At 37.1% G+C, this 18,003-nt stretch overlaps 3 protein-coding genes across 5 annotated transcripts in view; all 3 read right to left on the bottom strand.

Annotated features, from left to right (window-relative positions):
• The window catches only part of LOC125801199 (zinc finger protein 271-like), an 883,173-nt gene that overhangs the window by 55,787 nt on the left and 809,383 nt on the right, over positions 1-18,003 (bottom strand). The window lies entirely within an intron of this gene.
• LOC111190863 (zinc finger protein ZFP2-like) overlaps positions 1-18,003 on the bottom strand; it is a 671,215-nt gene that overhangs the window by 371,563 nt on the left and 281,649 nt on the right. The window lies entirely within an intron of this gene.
• The window catches only part of LOC125801116 (NLR family CARD domain-containing protein 3-like), a 57,745-nt gene continuing 50,149 nt past the window's right edge, over positions 10,408-18,003 (bottom strand). Inside the window, exon 6 of the mRNA XM_049477207.1 lies at positions 10,408-11,024. Coding sequence (XP_049333164.1) covers positions 10,714-11,024 — 311 coding nt within the window. The 3' untranslated portion in view covers positions 10,408-10,713. The remainder of the gene's footprint in view (positions 11,025-18,003) is intronic.

The raw sequence follows: 18,003 nt of genomic DNA, 5'->3' as shown, positions 1-18,003 counted from the left end.
GTCTTGTAGGCATACAAATGAGTGACATTACCTGTCCCTGACCACCTCTGTTTGCCTAGTCCTGTAAATAAACCTGTTTACTAATCAGCGCTCGTATCCTCGGGTCCTGGTATTCGTCACACATTTACTCCTTATATTAAATAATCAATGCTTCACTTTGTGATGGTCACCATGCCTATTCAAAATTTACCATGCAAGTTAACACTGTTCAAAATTTTAACAAAAAAATTAAAATAACTAACATTTAGTTAGGTTAGCTAACATTTACTTTATTTCAGTGTGGAATGTTTCAGCTAGCTAGGTTAGCTAATGTTAACTACTTTATTTCAGTGTGGAATGTTTCAGCTAGCTAGGTTAGCTAATGTTAACTACTTTATTTCAGTGTGGAATGTTTCAGCTAGCTAGGTTAGCTAATGTTAACTACTTTATTTCAGTGTGGAATGTTTTAGTTAGCTAGGTTAGCTAATGTTAACTACTTTATTTCAGTGTGGAATGTTTTAGTTAGCTAGGTAAGCTAACGTTAACTACTTTATTTCAGTGTGGAATGTTTTAGTTAGCTAGGTTAGCTAATGTTAACTACTTTATTTTAGTGTGGAATGTTTTAGCTAGCTAGGTTAGCTAATGTTAACTACTTTATTTCAGTGTGGAATGTTTTAGCTAGGTTAGCTAATGTTAACTACTTTATTTCAGTGTGGAATGTTTTAGCTAGCTAGGTTAGCTAATGTTAACTACTTTATTTCAGTGTGGAATGTTTTAGCTAGCTAGGTAAGCTAATGTTAACTACTTTATTTCAGTGTGGAATGTTTTAGCTAGGTTAGCTAATGTTAACTACTTTATTTCAGTGTGGAATGTTTTAGCTAGCTAGGTAAGCTAATGTTAGCTACTTTATTTCAGTGTGGAATGTTTTAGCTAGGTAGGTTAGCTAATGTTAACTACTTTATTTTAGTGTGGAATGTTTTAGTTAGCTAGGTTAGCTAATGTTAACTACTTTATTTCAGTGTGGAATGTTTTAGCTAGCTAGGTTAGCTAATGTTAACTACATTATTTCAGTGTGGAATGTTTTAGCTAGCTAGGTTAGCTAATATTAACTGCTTTATTTCAGTGTGGAATGATCCAAGGTATCTTCACATTTTAAAGCTCAAATTTATTGACAGTTAAGACCTTAATTTATTTCATAATGAAATGTTTTAGCTAGCTAGGTTAGCTAATGTTAACTACTTTATTTCAGTCTGGAATATTTTAGCTAACTAGGTTAGCTAATGTTAACTACTTTATTTCAGTGTGGAATATTTAAGCTAGTTAAGCTAGAGGGTTTAGAAAGATAATGTTAACTGATCTGCATTTAATTTAAAACAAATCAAAAGAAAAGAACTGTGGAATTTTGATTAATGAATTACCTATACATCTGAAAATTTTACTTTTCTTTGGAGACAAATATTATTAAGATCATAAATGAGGACATATACACAAACTTCATACTGCAGACTTTACAGGACCTGATGGTCACAATGGGAACTATTTAAATAAAGGAAATGAAAACAAGGTCCTATCCTAAGAATAGGTAACATACTATATCTTGTACCATTTATTTTCCATTTTTAAGTGTAAACAGGTAAGTTTGTTTGATTTATTTATCTATCACAGTGTGTTTTGGTAAACAGCTTTAAGTTTAATTTACATCTGGAGCAGCAAACGCATGTTCTACCACATTTCCTGCTTCAGAAAAGATAAATATTAAAGATAATTGCCACTGTCTAATAGTCATTGTCCTACTTAATGAATGTAAATAAAAAGGAATAAACAGTTTCAAAAAGTCAACAAAGTGCTTTTAATATGATTGCACAAAACTGCATAAGAAATACCATTTAACATGAATTAACCACTCACAAATCTTGGTGAATTGCTTTTTTGCAACTGCAGATTGCTAGCTTAACCATCATTAATCCATATAATCTCAGAACACAAACTTTAATCACTGGGGGGGGATGGACAGCATATAAAAATCTATGTACTTACGACAATATCTGGTTTCATTTTCTATTAAAAAATATAAAATCTTGAGTCATTCTTTTTCTCTATGATTATCTATAATTTTACACCAAACCCCACTCTGTATGAACAAAATTTAAACAATGAATAATGCAATGTTAAAAAATGGAATTTCATTTTAAAAGATAACAGGGCTTCCTAGCGAACTTTCTGAAAGTATTTAACGTAGCACATTATTTAAAAGTCAACAAATATTAAATAAAAATAAAAAACACTCTAAAGAAATTAAGCATATCCTATTCAAGTTCTCCCAGAAAACTGCTGCAATAACAAATGTGCTGGCATTCTTAAAAAAGTTGAGGGGAAACATTCTGATATTATTCAACACAGAACTAATTATTATTATTATTATTATTTTAATAATTATATTTCAATCATGTATTTGTGCATTACCTTTCTGTAGTTCTGTGAGGAATAATAATAATAAAAAAAATTATATAACTTTTTCAAATTGTGACTGTAGAGCCACTGCAAAACAGACCAAAGCATTTGTAATTGCAACAATGACCTTGGAGATCTGGTGTATTTTCTGAAAGAAAGAAAAGGGCATGGCTGCTGTGGCAGCAGGTCAAGGTTAAATATAAAAATATACCAGAATGGTAAGTGCAATTCCAATTGGTTAGTCTAATGTGCAGGGAAATGTTAAATTACACATTTTAGTGTGTATTATGATATAAATTAACTGCAGAAAATATTTTAGCAACCAGAAAAAAAACAGTTGTTGCTGCTACTGGTGGTGATGTCAATCACTGCCTACAGCCTTCAGTGTTGGCTGCTCGTTTTATAGCCTACATTTTTTGCTAATTTATATTACCTGTAAGAAAATATTGGTAGTATAGTTGTCTATATCCATTCACTTTTTGCATCATTAAATGAACCAAACATTTATACTATTTATATTGAACCAATATATTTGGATATACTTCAAAGTAACTTCATCTAAAGTACATGGGCATCATTAATACTAATACTAAAATATTAAAACTAATAATTTGTTATTCATGGGTTCCTTTATTAACATTTCTTTTCGATTTACTTTTTTTTTACATAACTATTTATTTCTGCATTTATTTATTTCTGTATTCATTTATTTCCCAATTTATTTATTTCGTTTTTTCCTTGTCCTTATATGATAATGAAGGGGGCGTGTTTTTCACGTACAGGCTGAGCAATCAAGCCCAGAGAGGGAGGAGCTGAAATGTCGGAGTTAAGTTCAGTATTGGATCTGCTCAGAGAAGCAGCTGCTCTCCTCAGAGAAATGGATTATAGTCTGTATTACGATCTAAATGATCTTTATTATATAATCTCCCACGTTACCATAGTAACCGCCAAATGGGCAAAACATGTACAATCCATATATGGTATCTGACATCGATCAACCAATAGGAACGTCCACCCTCCTCATTCGTAACACCTAAACTTCTATCTTTGCTTGTTTCTGGTTGCACTTAAACCACAAAGTGGACATTTAGGTGAAAATTAAATAAATAAAAACTAGTTGTTAACCATTTCTTTATCATCTTTAATCAGATTTTTAGTAGGGGAAAAAATCCACTTAAATTTTTTTGTTTTTTTATTTTTAGTCGAAGGTTTTTTTTGTGGCCATATTGCCCAGCTCTAGTATAAACATTTATTTAATTGTTTTTTAATTATTGTCCTGTAGTTCCCACAAGTTTATCCATATTTTAGAATCACCTAGCGCATTTACAAGTGTGTCTTTTCAAGGATGTTATTCGATTTTTTACATACAATTTAATGCCAGTCCATGATCTTTGGTGAAGTGTATGTGGTTCTGCATCCAGGCACTGCAAACAATCTCTCTTACCGGGAAATCATATATTTTTCAACAGCTTTTACCTCGGCTTCGTTCTATTTTTGCGGCAGTGCTAAAGGTAAGACTATGTAAAATATGTACGTAATGGCCACATGGGTAGCAGCTTTCACCCTTCAACAATATCTTGTTACACCAATGTCCACCCTAATATAAGTTCTAAAATTAAATGACAAATACGACAAAAATTACATCAGTTATCATTTTGCTGATATATTTTTGATATGGAATTGACAGCAAAATAGTTGGCTAAGAAAGCCAGAAGAATAAATGGCTGAGAAGAAACTTAACAGCAAAGGAGAAGGACCATGAAATTGCACTAGTTAAGATGTTACAGCCAACTCCACCACTTTACACATGTAAACTTGCTTGTTAAATTAGTCTCATGACACAGCACAAGCTTGAATGTGCGGATGCATGTCAACTATATGCAAAACACAATTAATTTAGATATTAAATAAATTATAGTAGTGACTGCAAAACTTAATGTAGTTCCAAAACTCTTACTAGTTACCAAATTATCCACAATAGGAACTAACTACTTAATACTTTACAGTAGTTGTATAGTAATGTATAGTAATAAGTGACAGTGGTATACACAGAATTTAGCACTTTAAGGTGCAGCATTTAAAAGGCTAAAAAAGGCTAAAAAAAAAAAAAAAAACACCTGACAACTTAATGATTTCATGTCAACTGACAAACTCTACTCCAACAATATCATTTACTGGCATAAAAATGATGTAAAAACTGACATGAGTCCAGCTGGATCTAGTTGATAATGATAACAAACTACTATCTCCTGTAGGGCAAAAGGAAAGAGCCCCCTACCTACTTGGGGTAATATTTAGCTGAGAACCTTAAAAAATGTAACATTAAATGAATACTTGATTAGAAGGAATAATTTTATGTTTCATTACGGTTCTTCCATGGGGTCCTTAAATTCAGGGCTCCTATCTCAAAAGGTCCTTTTCGTCGCTACTTGAAGTTCAATTCAATTCAATTTTATTTATATTGCACTTTTTACAACAAAGGTTGTCACAAAGCCGCTTTACAGGTAAAACAGGTCCACGCCTCTTATGAGCAGCACCACAGAGATGCCAATTTTATGGTGACACAGTGGCAAGAAAACACTCCCTTTAAGAGGAAGAAACCTTGGAAGGAACCAAGACTCAGTCCGAGGAACCCATCCTACTCGGGTCGACCCGCTTAGTACAAACAAATAAGAAACAAATAACAGAACAAAAACAGTACAGAGAATTAATGTGAACTATGGCTAATATAACAGGTACTAATTTATGAATATAATAATGTAATGGGCACAAACTATAGAGCTATGGCTAATACAGAAACAGATACTGAGTGTGTTAATGTTAATCAGTGCAGGGTTGCAGAGCCGGAGAACAACACAGCGGGCAGTGGAGAGCCAGGCTGGGAACATCAGGAACAGGGCATCTCCATACATGTAAAAGAGATAGATAGAGAAAACAGAAAGGAAAGGAAGAGAAACAAAAAGCAGAAGTTAGAAGGGTTGTGAAATAATTCTGATGAGTAGAAGGACAGGGCTGATTCCTGAAAGCTGGAACCACAGACGGACACATCCGGGCAGACCGGCCGGCCAGGCGTCTCAGCACATGTGAGAAAGATAGAGAGAGAGAACAGAGAGGGGAGGGAAGAAAAAGGGGTTAGAATGGTTTTATAAAACTCTGCTGGAGTGGGATGGGCACTGGTAGCAGCAGCTCAGGACATGGGGAGAGAAAGAGAAAGCAGATGATTAGGACAGGGTTTATATATGCTGGATAAGCTGTAAGAGAAAGACATTGTAATGAGACATTACTCAAAAGCTTGAGCAAATAGAAATGTTTTGAGTCTAGATTTAAAGATTGAGAGTGTGTCTGAGTCCCGTATATTAATAGGGAGGCTATTCCAAAGTTGGGGAGCTTTGTAAAAGAATGCTCTTCCTCCTGCATAGTTTTTTCTGATACGCGGGACTAATAACAGGCGAGAAGTATTTTATAATCTATACGAAATCTAACAGGTAGCCAATGTAGGGATGAAAGAATAGGTGTAATATGATCAAACTTTCTAGCTCTGGTAAGCACTCTTGCGGCTGCATTCTGAACTAGCTGGAGTTTATGGAGTAATTTATGTGGACTTCCAGCCAACAACGCGTTGCAGTAGTCCAGCCTGGAGGTTATGAATGCATGTACCAGCTTCTCAGCATCTTCCAGAGAGAGTATACTGCGGATTTTAGCTATATTTCTTAAGTGGAAGAATGCAGTTTTGACTATGCTACATATGTGAGCATCAAACGAAAGAATTGGGTCAAAGATGACCCCAAGGTTTCTCACAGTTTTACCAGGTATAATTAAGTGACCGTCTATGTCTACAGTATTAACATTTATGTTTTTATCAATATTAGGACCTAATAGAAGGACCTCAGTTTTATCAGAATTAAGTAAGAGAAAGTTGTGTGTCATCCAATTTTTAATCTCTTTAATACAGTCTGTTATTTGATTTGTACAGGCGTTTTTTTTGTGGCCACGTCCCAATTCACTAGCAGGGCAGCGGTCTGCCACAAATTTGATTGGCAGAGGAGAGCATTTAAAGATTTTACACCACACGTGATTGGAAGTTCACTGTGGCGCAGAGCGCACATTCCGTAAACACAAGAAAAGTTCCGGTGCTTTAAATGAACACTGTCAGAATTAAATCCTTCTCAGAAGTTGGGTCCGGTATGGGTCCGTATTGGACAAAGTCTGGGTCCGGACCCGGACCGCTGTCTGCAAATATGTGTTCCCTGGTCTAGACCATATACACGGTTCTGTTTTATAAAACCACTCCTTGCTGCCCTGCAGAGAACAACAGGTTCAATGTTCAGTTTTACAGTGTTAAATATGTCAGGTCAAGAAAGACTTTCTTTATTTTATATATATTTTTTAAAACAAGTATTTATGTTTAGTAAAATCAAGAAAGACCATATTTTATTTTTTATTAAAAAAAATTTATGTTAAGTTAATTTTTTAATTTTTATTAAAAAAAACGTATTTTTTTAGGAAATAGTTCAACTTAATAGAGATAAATTGTTGCTGTTAAAAATGCATTTTCCAATAAAGGGAGTATTGGCAAAACTGGTTATAATGTTTATGTTAAGGCGGCGGGAGGTGGTGTCTGCAGCTGCTGAAAGTAACTAATAAAGTAACTTGTAAAGTAACTTAGTTACTTTTAAAATCAAGTAATCCATAAAGTAACTAAGTTACTTTTTAAAGGAATAATCAGTAATCAGTAATCGGATTACTTTTTCAAAGTAACTATACCATCACTGCTGATGAGCCTCTTTTTTATTACCTCCATTACAAGCCATTCACACTAGTGTGTGCATGTATTTCTCTCCGATCCTTAGCTGTCTGCTGAATGCTGGATCTTTCCTGCTGTTCTTCCTTGATGCTGCTTGAACCTGGATCTCTACATTTACAGTTCCCGCTTCAAATCCTGGGTTTTATCCTTTTAAAGGGGAATAATAAAGTTGTGTAGGTGTAGCTTGAATTCTTGCCCACTGTAAATCTTCCCGTCATGCACTCACATCTTTGATTAATGACCTGCCATAGCAGTTCTCATCATCTTACCATCAGACCATTAATTCACCTGCTTCATTTGTGCTGAAAGAGGACTGATTCGACATTTTAATTTTAGTTCCCAGCAAGGTTTCTTTCTCTAGATCTGAGGGTGTTTTTCTAGATCACTGTTGCCATGTGTTTTCTTAACAGAGGCTAGGACTTCCTTACTTGGACTTAGCTGCTTAGTTATATAACATTCATTATAAAATGTGATCTACAGCCGCTGTATAGATCACAGGTGGACAATCAAAGCTCCACTTTGACTCTGGTGAAATACATGATGTAAAGTTATTGGCTGAAAACAATTACATAATATTTGTCCTGTAATTGTTATTTAAAAAATGAATTTAACAGTGTGAAAAAACTATTTGCTCTCACCTCAGTGGGTCTGTAACAGATGTCACGTCATTATTGATTTCAAGAAAGGGACCATTGCTTACTGATAGTGGTTCCTGCCGGTGGGGTGGTTACAGGCTGAGGGTGAGCAGTTACATTTAATTCACAGTGACATATAACTTGTAATACTATTCTCTGAACATATTTCTTTAGTTGGGCCTTTTAACCCCCGATATTCTCCTGCCAGCCCTCCTCACCACCTTCTTCAAATTGTGGACGTTTTTCTTCTGACCCACTTTTAAGCCAATAGCCAGTCTGGCTGCTAGGATGTGACAGCATTGTGAGACAGAATTGCAGGAGCACTGCTCTTTTGGTGCCAGTGAGGCAATATATTCCCCCCCCCCCCCCCCCCATCCACCCTTTAATAATAAAAGACTGATTTTGTCACAAGGATTAATCTGTCCATGGAAATGATGAGCTGTGCAAGCGACACTCTCAATGTCAAAGTCTGTTTCTGAAGAAGCAAAGGTCTGTTGATTGGATTGAGACACTTGGTGTAACCCAGAAATTTCCTGTAGGATCATCACATCAGGTGGGAAGTTAGTGTATTTTATGTCCTTCTCCAAACTCACCTTGTTTAGGTGGTAGTTCCCCAGATTACAGCAGCCTCTCAGGACTTTATTTAAATAGTATGTCCGGAGATTGCAGAGTGAGAGAACCATCTTCTCTGGTCTGACCTCGTTCCAGTCCACCAACCTTTTAAGGGTCGCATTAAAACGTTCTGAAGGATTTTTTGACTTGTTAGAAAGTGTTAGGCCAAGAGTTTGTAGTGCAAATCTGGCAGACCTCTCCATTGGGACTTCCAGGTGCTTCCGGAAATATTCAGCAAATACTGAGCTCCATTTGTTGGACAGTTCAAGATTCCTGTCCCAGTCTTCTTTGGTGTCCGACCCCAGAAGATCTGACGTCGTTGGTGTACATATTTACATCACGATCACCTTTCAATTCTCGCAGTTTAAACTTTACATTCTGTAGAATGTGGTTCTAGCAGTTTACTATTGGAACTGCTGGAAGCACTGAACGAATAGTCAGGTCTATCGCAGTCTCATGATCAGTGCATATGGCAAACTGTGGGGAGTTGAGTTCCGGAAAAAGATCAAACTAATCTGTGAAAAAGCTTTTGTGTGTTTTTTCCGTAACGGAAAAGAAGGGGAGAGAAATAATAATCTCCCAAATCAAATGTTGTGTCATAATGAAGCAGGATTGGGACACCACTATCCATGTTGGCAATCGGTATCCTTAACTCTCCTGTAATTTGCGGCAACAATGAGCAACTTCTTACACAGACGCACTGAGGAGCCAGGATAAACCAAAAACCCTGCATAGAGGGGCTGAGTGAAGGTGGTGTAGAATGTGTGTAAGTGTGTGAGAGTGTGTGAGTGTGTGTGTGTGTGTGAGGGTGAGGGTGTGTGTGTGTGTGAGGGTGAGTGTGAGGGTGTGTGTGTATCAGAGGAGACTCTGTAGAAGGACAGAGTGCCGGAGGGACAGTCCACATACACTCCTACTCTCCTACAGCCGGAGGGAGGAGTGGAGAGATCAGTTCTGTTATTATTGTGAAGAACAGAGTATCTGTTATCAGAGCAGAACAGACTCCAGGAGTTTATATTCCCTCCAAACCAACAGTCTGATCCTCTTCCTTTCCTGCTGATGGTTTTATAACTCAGAGCTACAGCAGCCCCACTCAGCCTCCCAGTAACAGTAGTAATGTTATATTTAATGTGTGTTGTTATATTTAGTGTTATATTTAGTGGACCCTTACTTTAATTTATATTTTTTTTGCTGTCATGTGGCAAATTGTTTTTTATACTTTCAGGCAGGCATATTTTATTTAAAATATTTTTTGACATTTTGCACAGTGCCTGTCTAACGAAGTTAGCCAACACGTTTCCCAACTGAGAATTATTTTAAAGCTATTAGGTTGCTAAATGAGAGATGAGAGAACGCACATTTTGTTGTTTTAAAAGCCGTTTTATTCCTGTTTTATGTGCGATATGCGCACTGCACTGACGGTGACTTTTTTTTGTAAACGTTCTCTTCAGTTTCAGTAAATAAATAAATAAAAGCTAAATAAAGCCAACCTACCATGTTTATTCATTGATCTGAGTGTTTTAGGTTTTTCCTTTGAAGTGGAAAAAAGTCCAGAAGAGAACGGGGATCCTGTTTACGGTGCTCTAGGAAAAAAAACTGATTCGACTATTAGTTGACTAAATGGAAATCCTTAGTTGAATACACCTCTACTAATTACTATGGAAAGGTCAGTGCCGTTGTTAGAGAACCAATTGTGACATTAATTCCAGTAGATACTTTTTTCAGATCTAAATTTCATTTAGCAAAACACACAAAAAATCATCAGACTCCTCTTCACCTTTCTTCATTTATTTAGCTTTATTAATATGAACCTATTTTACAATAAAATAAAACAGTAATTAACAATAATAACAGTAGTGAATAAAGATAACAGTAATTAAAGAAAAGGTTCTGGAAAAACATACAAATATTTATGTTTATACAAACGTTGTCCCTCCGACACACACACACATTGAATCTCTGTTACACACAGGGTTATTCTATCTTACACAGACGCACTGAGGAGCCACGACCAACCCCAATCCCTGCATAGAGGGGCTGAGTGAAGGTGGTGTAGAATGTGTGTAAGTGTGTGAGAGTGTGTGATTGTGTGTGTGAGGGTGAGTGTGTATCAGAGGAGACTCTGTAGAAGGACAGAGTGCCGGAGGGACAGTCCACATACACTCCTACTCTCCTACAGCCGGAGGGAGGAGTGGAGAGATCAGTTCTGTTATTATTGTGACGAACAGAGTAACTTTAATCAGAGCAGATCAGACTCCAGGAGTTTATATTCCCTCCAAACCAACAGTCTGATCCTCCTTTCCTGCTGATGGTTTTATAACTCAGAGCTACAGCAGCTCCTCCTCCGCTCCACTCAGCCTCCCAGTAACAGCGTCCAGTAACACCAGTAACTCTCTCTCTACTCAGAACCTGCTCCCACCCATCAAATCTCTCTGGATGATCAGGATACGACTGCAGCTCCTCTCTAAACTCCACCCTCCTGTTCTCCTCACTCAGAGAGAGAAGACACTGCACTGTGTTCAGATCCAGAGTGAAATCACAGAACCCTGAACACAAGAACACACACAGAGTGTATTTAGTGTGTGTAGTGTTATATTTAGTGTGTGTGTGTGGTGTTATATTTAGTGTGTGTGTAGTGTTATATTTAGTGTGTGTGTGTGGTGTTATATTTAGTGTGTGTGTAGTGTTATATTTAGTGTGTGTGTAGTGTTATATTTAGTGTTATATTTAGTGTGTGTGTGTAGTGTTATATTTAGTGTGTGTGTAGTGTTATATTTAGTGTTATATTTAGTGTGTGTGTAGTGTTATATTTAGTGTTATATTTAGTGTGTGTAGTGTTATATTTAGTGTGTGTGTAGTGTTATATTTAGTGTGTGTGTGTAGTGTTATATTTAGTGTGTGTAGTGTTATATTTAGTGTTATATTTAGTGTGTGTAGTTATATATTTAGTGTCTGTGTTGTTATATTTAGTGTTATATTTAGTGTGTGTAGTGATATATTTAGTGTGTTGTTATATTTAGTGTTATATTTAGTGATATATTTAGTGTGTGTTATATTTACTGTGTGTAGTGTTATATGTAGTGTGTAGTGTTGTTATATTTAGTGATATATTTAGTGTATAATGTTATATTTAGTGATATATTTAGTGTGTAGTGTTATATTTAGTGTGTGTATTGATATGTTTAGTGTGTGTGGTGTTATATTTAGTGTGTAGTGTTGTTATATTTAGTGATATATTTAGTGTGTAATGTTATATTTAGTGATATATTTAGTGTGTGTAGTGTTATATTTAGTGTGTAGTGTTGTTATATTTAGTGTCTGTGTTGTTATATTTAGTGTTATATTTAGTGTGTGTAGTGATATATTTAGTGTGTTGTTATATTTTGTGTTATATTTAGTGATATATTTAGTGTGTGTGTTATATTTACTGTGTGTAGTGTTATATGTAGTGTGTAGTGTTGTTATATTTAGTGATATATTTAGTGTATAATGTTATATTTAGTGTGTAGTGTTATATTTAGTGATATATTTAGTGTGTAGTGATATATTTAGTGTGTAGTGTTATATTTAGTGTGTGTATTGATATGTTTAGTGTGTGTGGTGTTATATTTAGTGTGTAGTGTTATATTTAGTGTGTAGTGTTGTTATATTTAATGATATATTTAGTGTGTAATGTTATATTTAGTGTGTAGTGTTGTTATATTTAGTGATATATTTAGTGTGTAGTGTTATATTTAGTGTGTGTAGTGTTATATTTAGTGTTATATTTAGTGTGTGTGTAGTGTTATATTTAGTGTTATATTTAGTGTGTGTAGTGTTATATTTAGTGTGTAGTGTTATATTTAGTGTGTGTATTGATATATTTAGTGTGTGTGGTGTTATATTTAGTGTGTAGTGTTATATTTAGTGTGTGTAGTGTTATATTTAGTGTGTAGTGTTGTTATATTTAGTGATATATTTAGTGTGTAGTGTTATATTTAGTGTTATATTTAGTGTGTAGTGTTATATTTAGTGTGTGTATTGATATATTTAGTGTGAGTAGTGTTATATTTAGTGATATATTTAGTGTGTAGTGTTGTTATATTTAGTGTGTGTTGTTATATTTAGTGTGTAGTGATATATTTAGTGTGTAGTGTTGTTATATTTAGTGTTATATTTAGTGTGTAGTGTTATATTTAGTGTTATATTTAGTGTGTAGTGTTATATTTAGTGATATATTTAGTGTGTAGTGTTATATTTAGTGATATATTTAGTGTTATGTTTAGTGTGTAGTTGTTATATTTAGTGTTATATTTAGTGATATATTTAGTGTTATGTTTAGTGTGTAGTTGTTATATTTAGTGTTATATTTAGTGTGTAGTGTTATATTTAGTGATATATTTAGTGTTATATTTAGTGTTATATTTAGTGATATATTTAGTGTGTATTAGGGATGCGACGGTTCTCTGTATTTTATTGAATTGTTCGGTTTGGTCTGTTTGGTTTGATACACCCGGATGGACGGTGGTATTTGGGTGCGCACTAACAGAGTGAACAAACGCTCTCCCGCTGTACATGCCCCGCCCATGGCCAGGGGGAGGGGCTGCTGAGCGCGTGCTGGGGGACTACGCCGTCACACTGTGAAGATTCACCAGCAGCTCATATAAGAGAAGAGTAATGTTATTTTATTCTCTATTCTCTTTATTGTTTATGTAAAAACTGGGTTTACAACACTGAATATTAATCAAGCAATCAACCATTATTTACACTGGAGGGGGATCCTAATTTACAATGCAGCTGAGCCTTTACAGTTTAAAACAGATAAAAAATATATTCAAAAAAATTAGAAATAAAAACTGACATTTACTCTACATGAATAAAATATACGTAAAAAAGGAAAAATAGGATATTTTAAGATCATAAAAAAGATACATAAAAAGTAAAGAATTTATATCTTATGAAGAAAAAATAATAGTAGTGACAATAAAATAAAATGATAAAAATAATAAGATATTATAAAATTAATATTAAACTAAGAACATGGAAATCATGGGGAATATATATATATATATATATATATATATATATATATATATATATATATATATATATATATATATACACACACACAAAATATATGATGTAGTTATTTATATAAACTATTTTGAGAAATAAAATAATAAAAGTAAATAAAATTAATAAAAACTTAAGTCATATAAAATATAAACTCATTAAAAAAATAATTGAAAACAACCACAGGCTTTCTGAATAAAAAGCCTGATAGTAATAAAAGTTTCAGTTTCAGTTAGTTTCAGTTTCAAAACATGGAAATAGCTCACCAAAACCTCAAGCTATTATTTATATTTGACAATATTTAATTTACTTTTCCGCACTCATCGTATTTTATTTAACCCTCTACAGCACAGTGTTGCCCTCAGGCAACAGAAAGTTTATTTAAGCCCATTTTCTAGTACATGTTTCTTTTAATGATTGCAATCAATTAGAATGGTCAAAATGATATCTCAAAGATCAAACCAATAAGGTGTGGGAGTCACTATCAAGCACCATTTGAAGGCGGGACTTCCTTTTTTGAACCATGGTCACAGGAGCACATGGTGTGAGAAGAACGTAAGATTATGTGCTTTAGTAATCTTTTTTTTATTAAATTAAGTCTAAATAAAAATTATATGTATGTGTATTAAGATGTCAACAAGCAATTTGTCTATTTTTCGTTGCCTCAGGGCAACGTTGTGCAATAACGGGCATTTTTCAGGCAGGTTTTGCTAATAAAGTGTTTGAATGTTATATGTATGTACAATTGTACATATTTTGTATATGTGTATATATGTACAACTGTACATATTTTAACACATTTTGCCAGGAAAATGGACACAAGATTGTTTTATAGAAAAAAAAGAGCAGGATCAGTGAGAATAGTAAGATAGACAGCAATATGACAATGAGGATGTGTGGAATGGAGAACAAGGTTTTAACAGACGTAAATAATAGTTTTAATTTCATAGAGTAGACAAAATAACTCCAGCCGGCCAGCAGTTCCATCTCTCCTTCTCTCCAACGTTTGGCTCCCTGCCGAACAAGATTGACTATCTCCGGCTCCAGCGGACATCCAAGCGCGAGTTCAGAGACTGCTGTGTGTTCGTTTTCACGGAGACGTGGTTAACGGACTCCATCCCGGACTCCGCGATTGAGGTGAGCGGCATGCTATGCTACCGCGCGGACCGCGACGCCGGCCTCTCGGGCAAAGTACGTGGAGGTGGGGTGTGTGTTTACATCAACACAGCATGGTGTAACAACGCTGCGCTGATCTCCGCCCCCACTACGGCTACTCTGATCATATCTCTGTCATGCTCATCCCAGCATACAGACAGCTCATCAGACGTGCCAAATCAGAGAAGAAGCAAGTTACAACCTGGCCTCCAGGAGCCATCTCTGCTCTTCAGGACTGTTTTGAGCACACTGACTGGGATATGTTCAGAGAAGCTGCTACTTCTGATGACTCCATCAACCTGGAGGAGTACACAGACTCAGTGACTGGCTACATCAGCAAGTGCATTGAGGATGTTACTGTCTCCAAAACCATCACATCCCGCCCCAACCAGAAGCCGTGGATGACTGCAGAGGTGCGTGTGCTGCTGAGATCCCGAGACAAGGCCTTTAAGTCAGGGGACAGGGCTGGCCTCCGAACAGCTAGAGCCAAGCTCTCCCGGGGCATCAGAGAGGCAAAGCGCACCTACGCAAAGAAAATCCACGCCCACTTCCAGGACACTACTGACACTCGGCGCATGTGGCACGGCATCCAGACCATCACCAACTACCAACTAAGTCACCCTCCCCTGCTTGTAACAGTGATGCCTCCCTTCCAGATGCACTGAACTCCTTCTACGCAAGGTTCGAAGCACAGGACTACACGACAGCAAGGAAGACTACACCTCCTCCAAACGACCAGGTACTGTGCCTGTCCTCAGCTGATGTGCGGAAAACTCTACTCAGAGTCAACCCACGGAAAGCCCCAGGACCAGACAGCATTCCTGGCAGAGTGCTCAGAGGATGTGCAGAACAACTCACGGATGTTCTCACGGACATTTTCAACATCTCTCTGCAATTGTGCCGACGTGCTTCAAGACGACCACCATCGTCCCTGTGCCGAAGAAGTCTCAAGTGTCCTGCCTTAATGACTACCGTCCCATTGCACTTACTCCCATCATCATGAAGTGCTTTGAGAAGCTGGTCATGAGGCACATCAAAAACCACCTCCCGTCCTCACTGGACCCTCTGCAGTTTGCGTATCGTCCAAACAGATCAACAGACGATGCCATCTCTACTGCGCTCCACCTGGACAACAAAGACTGCTATATTCGAATGCTGTTCATCGACTTCAGTTCAGCATTCAACACCATCATCCCTCAGCATCTGATCGGAAAACTGAGCTTGCTGGGCCTGAACTCCTCCCTCTGCAACTGGGTTTTAGACTTCCTGACTGAGAGACCACAATCAGTCAGGATTGGAAACAACACCTCCAGCACCACCATACTGAGCACAGGCGCCCCCCAGGGCTGTGTGCTCAGTCCACTCTGTTCACTCTGCTGACTCATGACTGTACTGCAAAGTACAGCTCAAACCACATCATCAAGTTCGCTGATGACACAACTGTAGTTGGCCTCATCAGCAAGAACGACGAGTCAGCATACAGAGAGGAGGTGCAGTGGCTGACGGACTGGTGCAGAACCAACAACCTATCTCTTAACGTGGATAAAACCAAGGAGATGGTTGTTGACTTCAGGAGAGCTCCAGGTGTCCACCACCCGCTGAACATCAACGGCTCTGCTGTGGAAATTGTGGATAACACCAAGTTCCTTGGTGTTCACATTGCAGAGAATCTCACCTGGTCCCTCAACACCAGCTCCATAACCAAGAAAGCCCAGCAGCGCCTCTAGTTCCTGCGGAGACTGAGGAAAGCACATCTCCCACCCCCCATCCTCACCATGTTCTACAGAGGGACTGTAGAAAGCATCCTGAGCACCTGCATTACCGTCTGGTTTTAGAATTGCAACACCTCAGACCACAAGACCCTACAGCGGATAGTGCGGACAGCTGAGAAAATCATCGGAGTCTCTCTTCCCTCCATCACCGAGATCTACACCACACGCTGCATCCGCAAAGCCACCAGCATTGTGGACGACCCCACCCATCCCTCACACGGACTCTTCGCTCTGATGCCGTCCGGCAGAAGATACAGGAGCATCCGAGCCTCCACTACTAGACTCTGCAACAGCTTTATCCACCAGGCAGTCAGACTTCTCAACGCACAGAGACAGAACTGAACCCCCACCCCACCCACCACTCACCCAACACACTTGCACAAAACTAAACTGTACACCCCCCTTTACACTCACAAAGAACTGAACTTCACCCACACACACACCCAGTCAGCACACAGAGGCTGACATGACTTTATTTGCTGCACTCTTAAAAACTATAAACTCTACCTCAGTAACTGCTGTGATTATATATGTTACAGTATGTCACACATCTCTGCACCTTATCCCCACTATACACTTTATTATACCGTATCGGTACTGCACTGTCCTGTCTTTAAATTGTCTCGTCTTTTGTATTTATTGTATTTATTGTTATTTAGTGTTATAATTTTATAATTTTATGTTGCACTGTCGTCACTCCTGCACTTTATGTTGTCTATTGCTTGTTGTTCTATGTTGCACCATGGTTCCGGAGGAACGTAATTTCATCACACTGTGTACCTGTACTCAGATGTAATGACAATAAAAGCCTCTTGACTTGACTTGACTTGAAAATACAAAATTGTGGGTCAGATACCTTGCTGGAAATATCTTTGTTGTGTTCTTTTTGGAACTGGAAACCTATTTTTAATAAGATACTATTGGGGATGAAGATGAAGACAAAGATGTAGACGATAGTCTTTTTGAGGAAGACAGTAGGTTTTTCCAAACACATTGATGAAAAATGTGTCGCACCACTGCCTCTCCAGTAAACCCTGACTGGTTACACATCCCTCAGCTGATACAATTCTGACTCCTTATCAATACTTCAAAAGTCGTCTCTCTGATGATCTCTTTGAGCTTATTGTTAAGGAGTCAAACCTTTATAGCATCCAGTGCAATTGTACCAAGCTAGTTAACTTACTAAAGAAGAACTTGAACAGTTCATTGACTCAATGCTCTACATGTCGCTATTTGTCCTACCAGCCACCCGCATCTATTGGAGCCAAGGTAACTGCATTTTGTATGTTACTAACCTGATGCCACTTGCATGGTGGGAGACCATCAAAAAGTTCTCCATTTCAGCGACAACAGTGGTCAGCCCACAAAAGACAAGACACAACATTTGGCCTCACCTAGAACACATTCTTACCAAGCTAAAGTACATGATATAACAGTGCTCAGAGAACAATATAAATCCACAAAAACTTGTAGTGTTTCTTGTTATCCAATATGTGATTCAAATTTGTACTATTGTTGCACAACGTTGCCCTTATATGATATAATA

The sequence above is a fragment of the Astyanax mexicanus genome, chromosome 4 (genome assembly GCF_023375975.1).
Source record: "Astyanax mexicanus isolate ESR-SI-001 chromosome 4, AstMex3_surface, whole genome shotgun sequence".
NCBI lineage: Eukaryota > Metazoa > Chordata > Actinopteri > Characiformes > Acestrorhamphidae > Astyanax > Astyanax mexicanus.
Note: the sequence above shows the minus strand (reverse complement) of the source record. Positions and strands in the feature narration are given on the sequence as shown.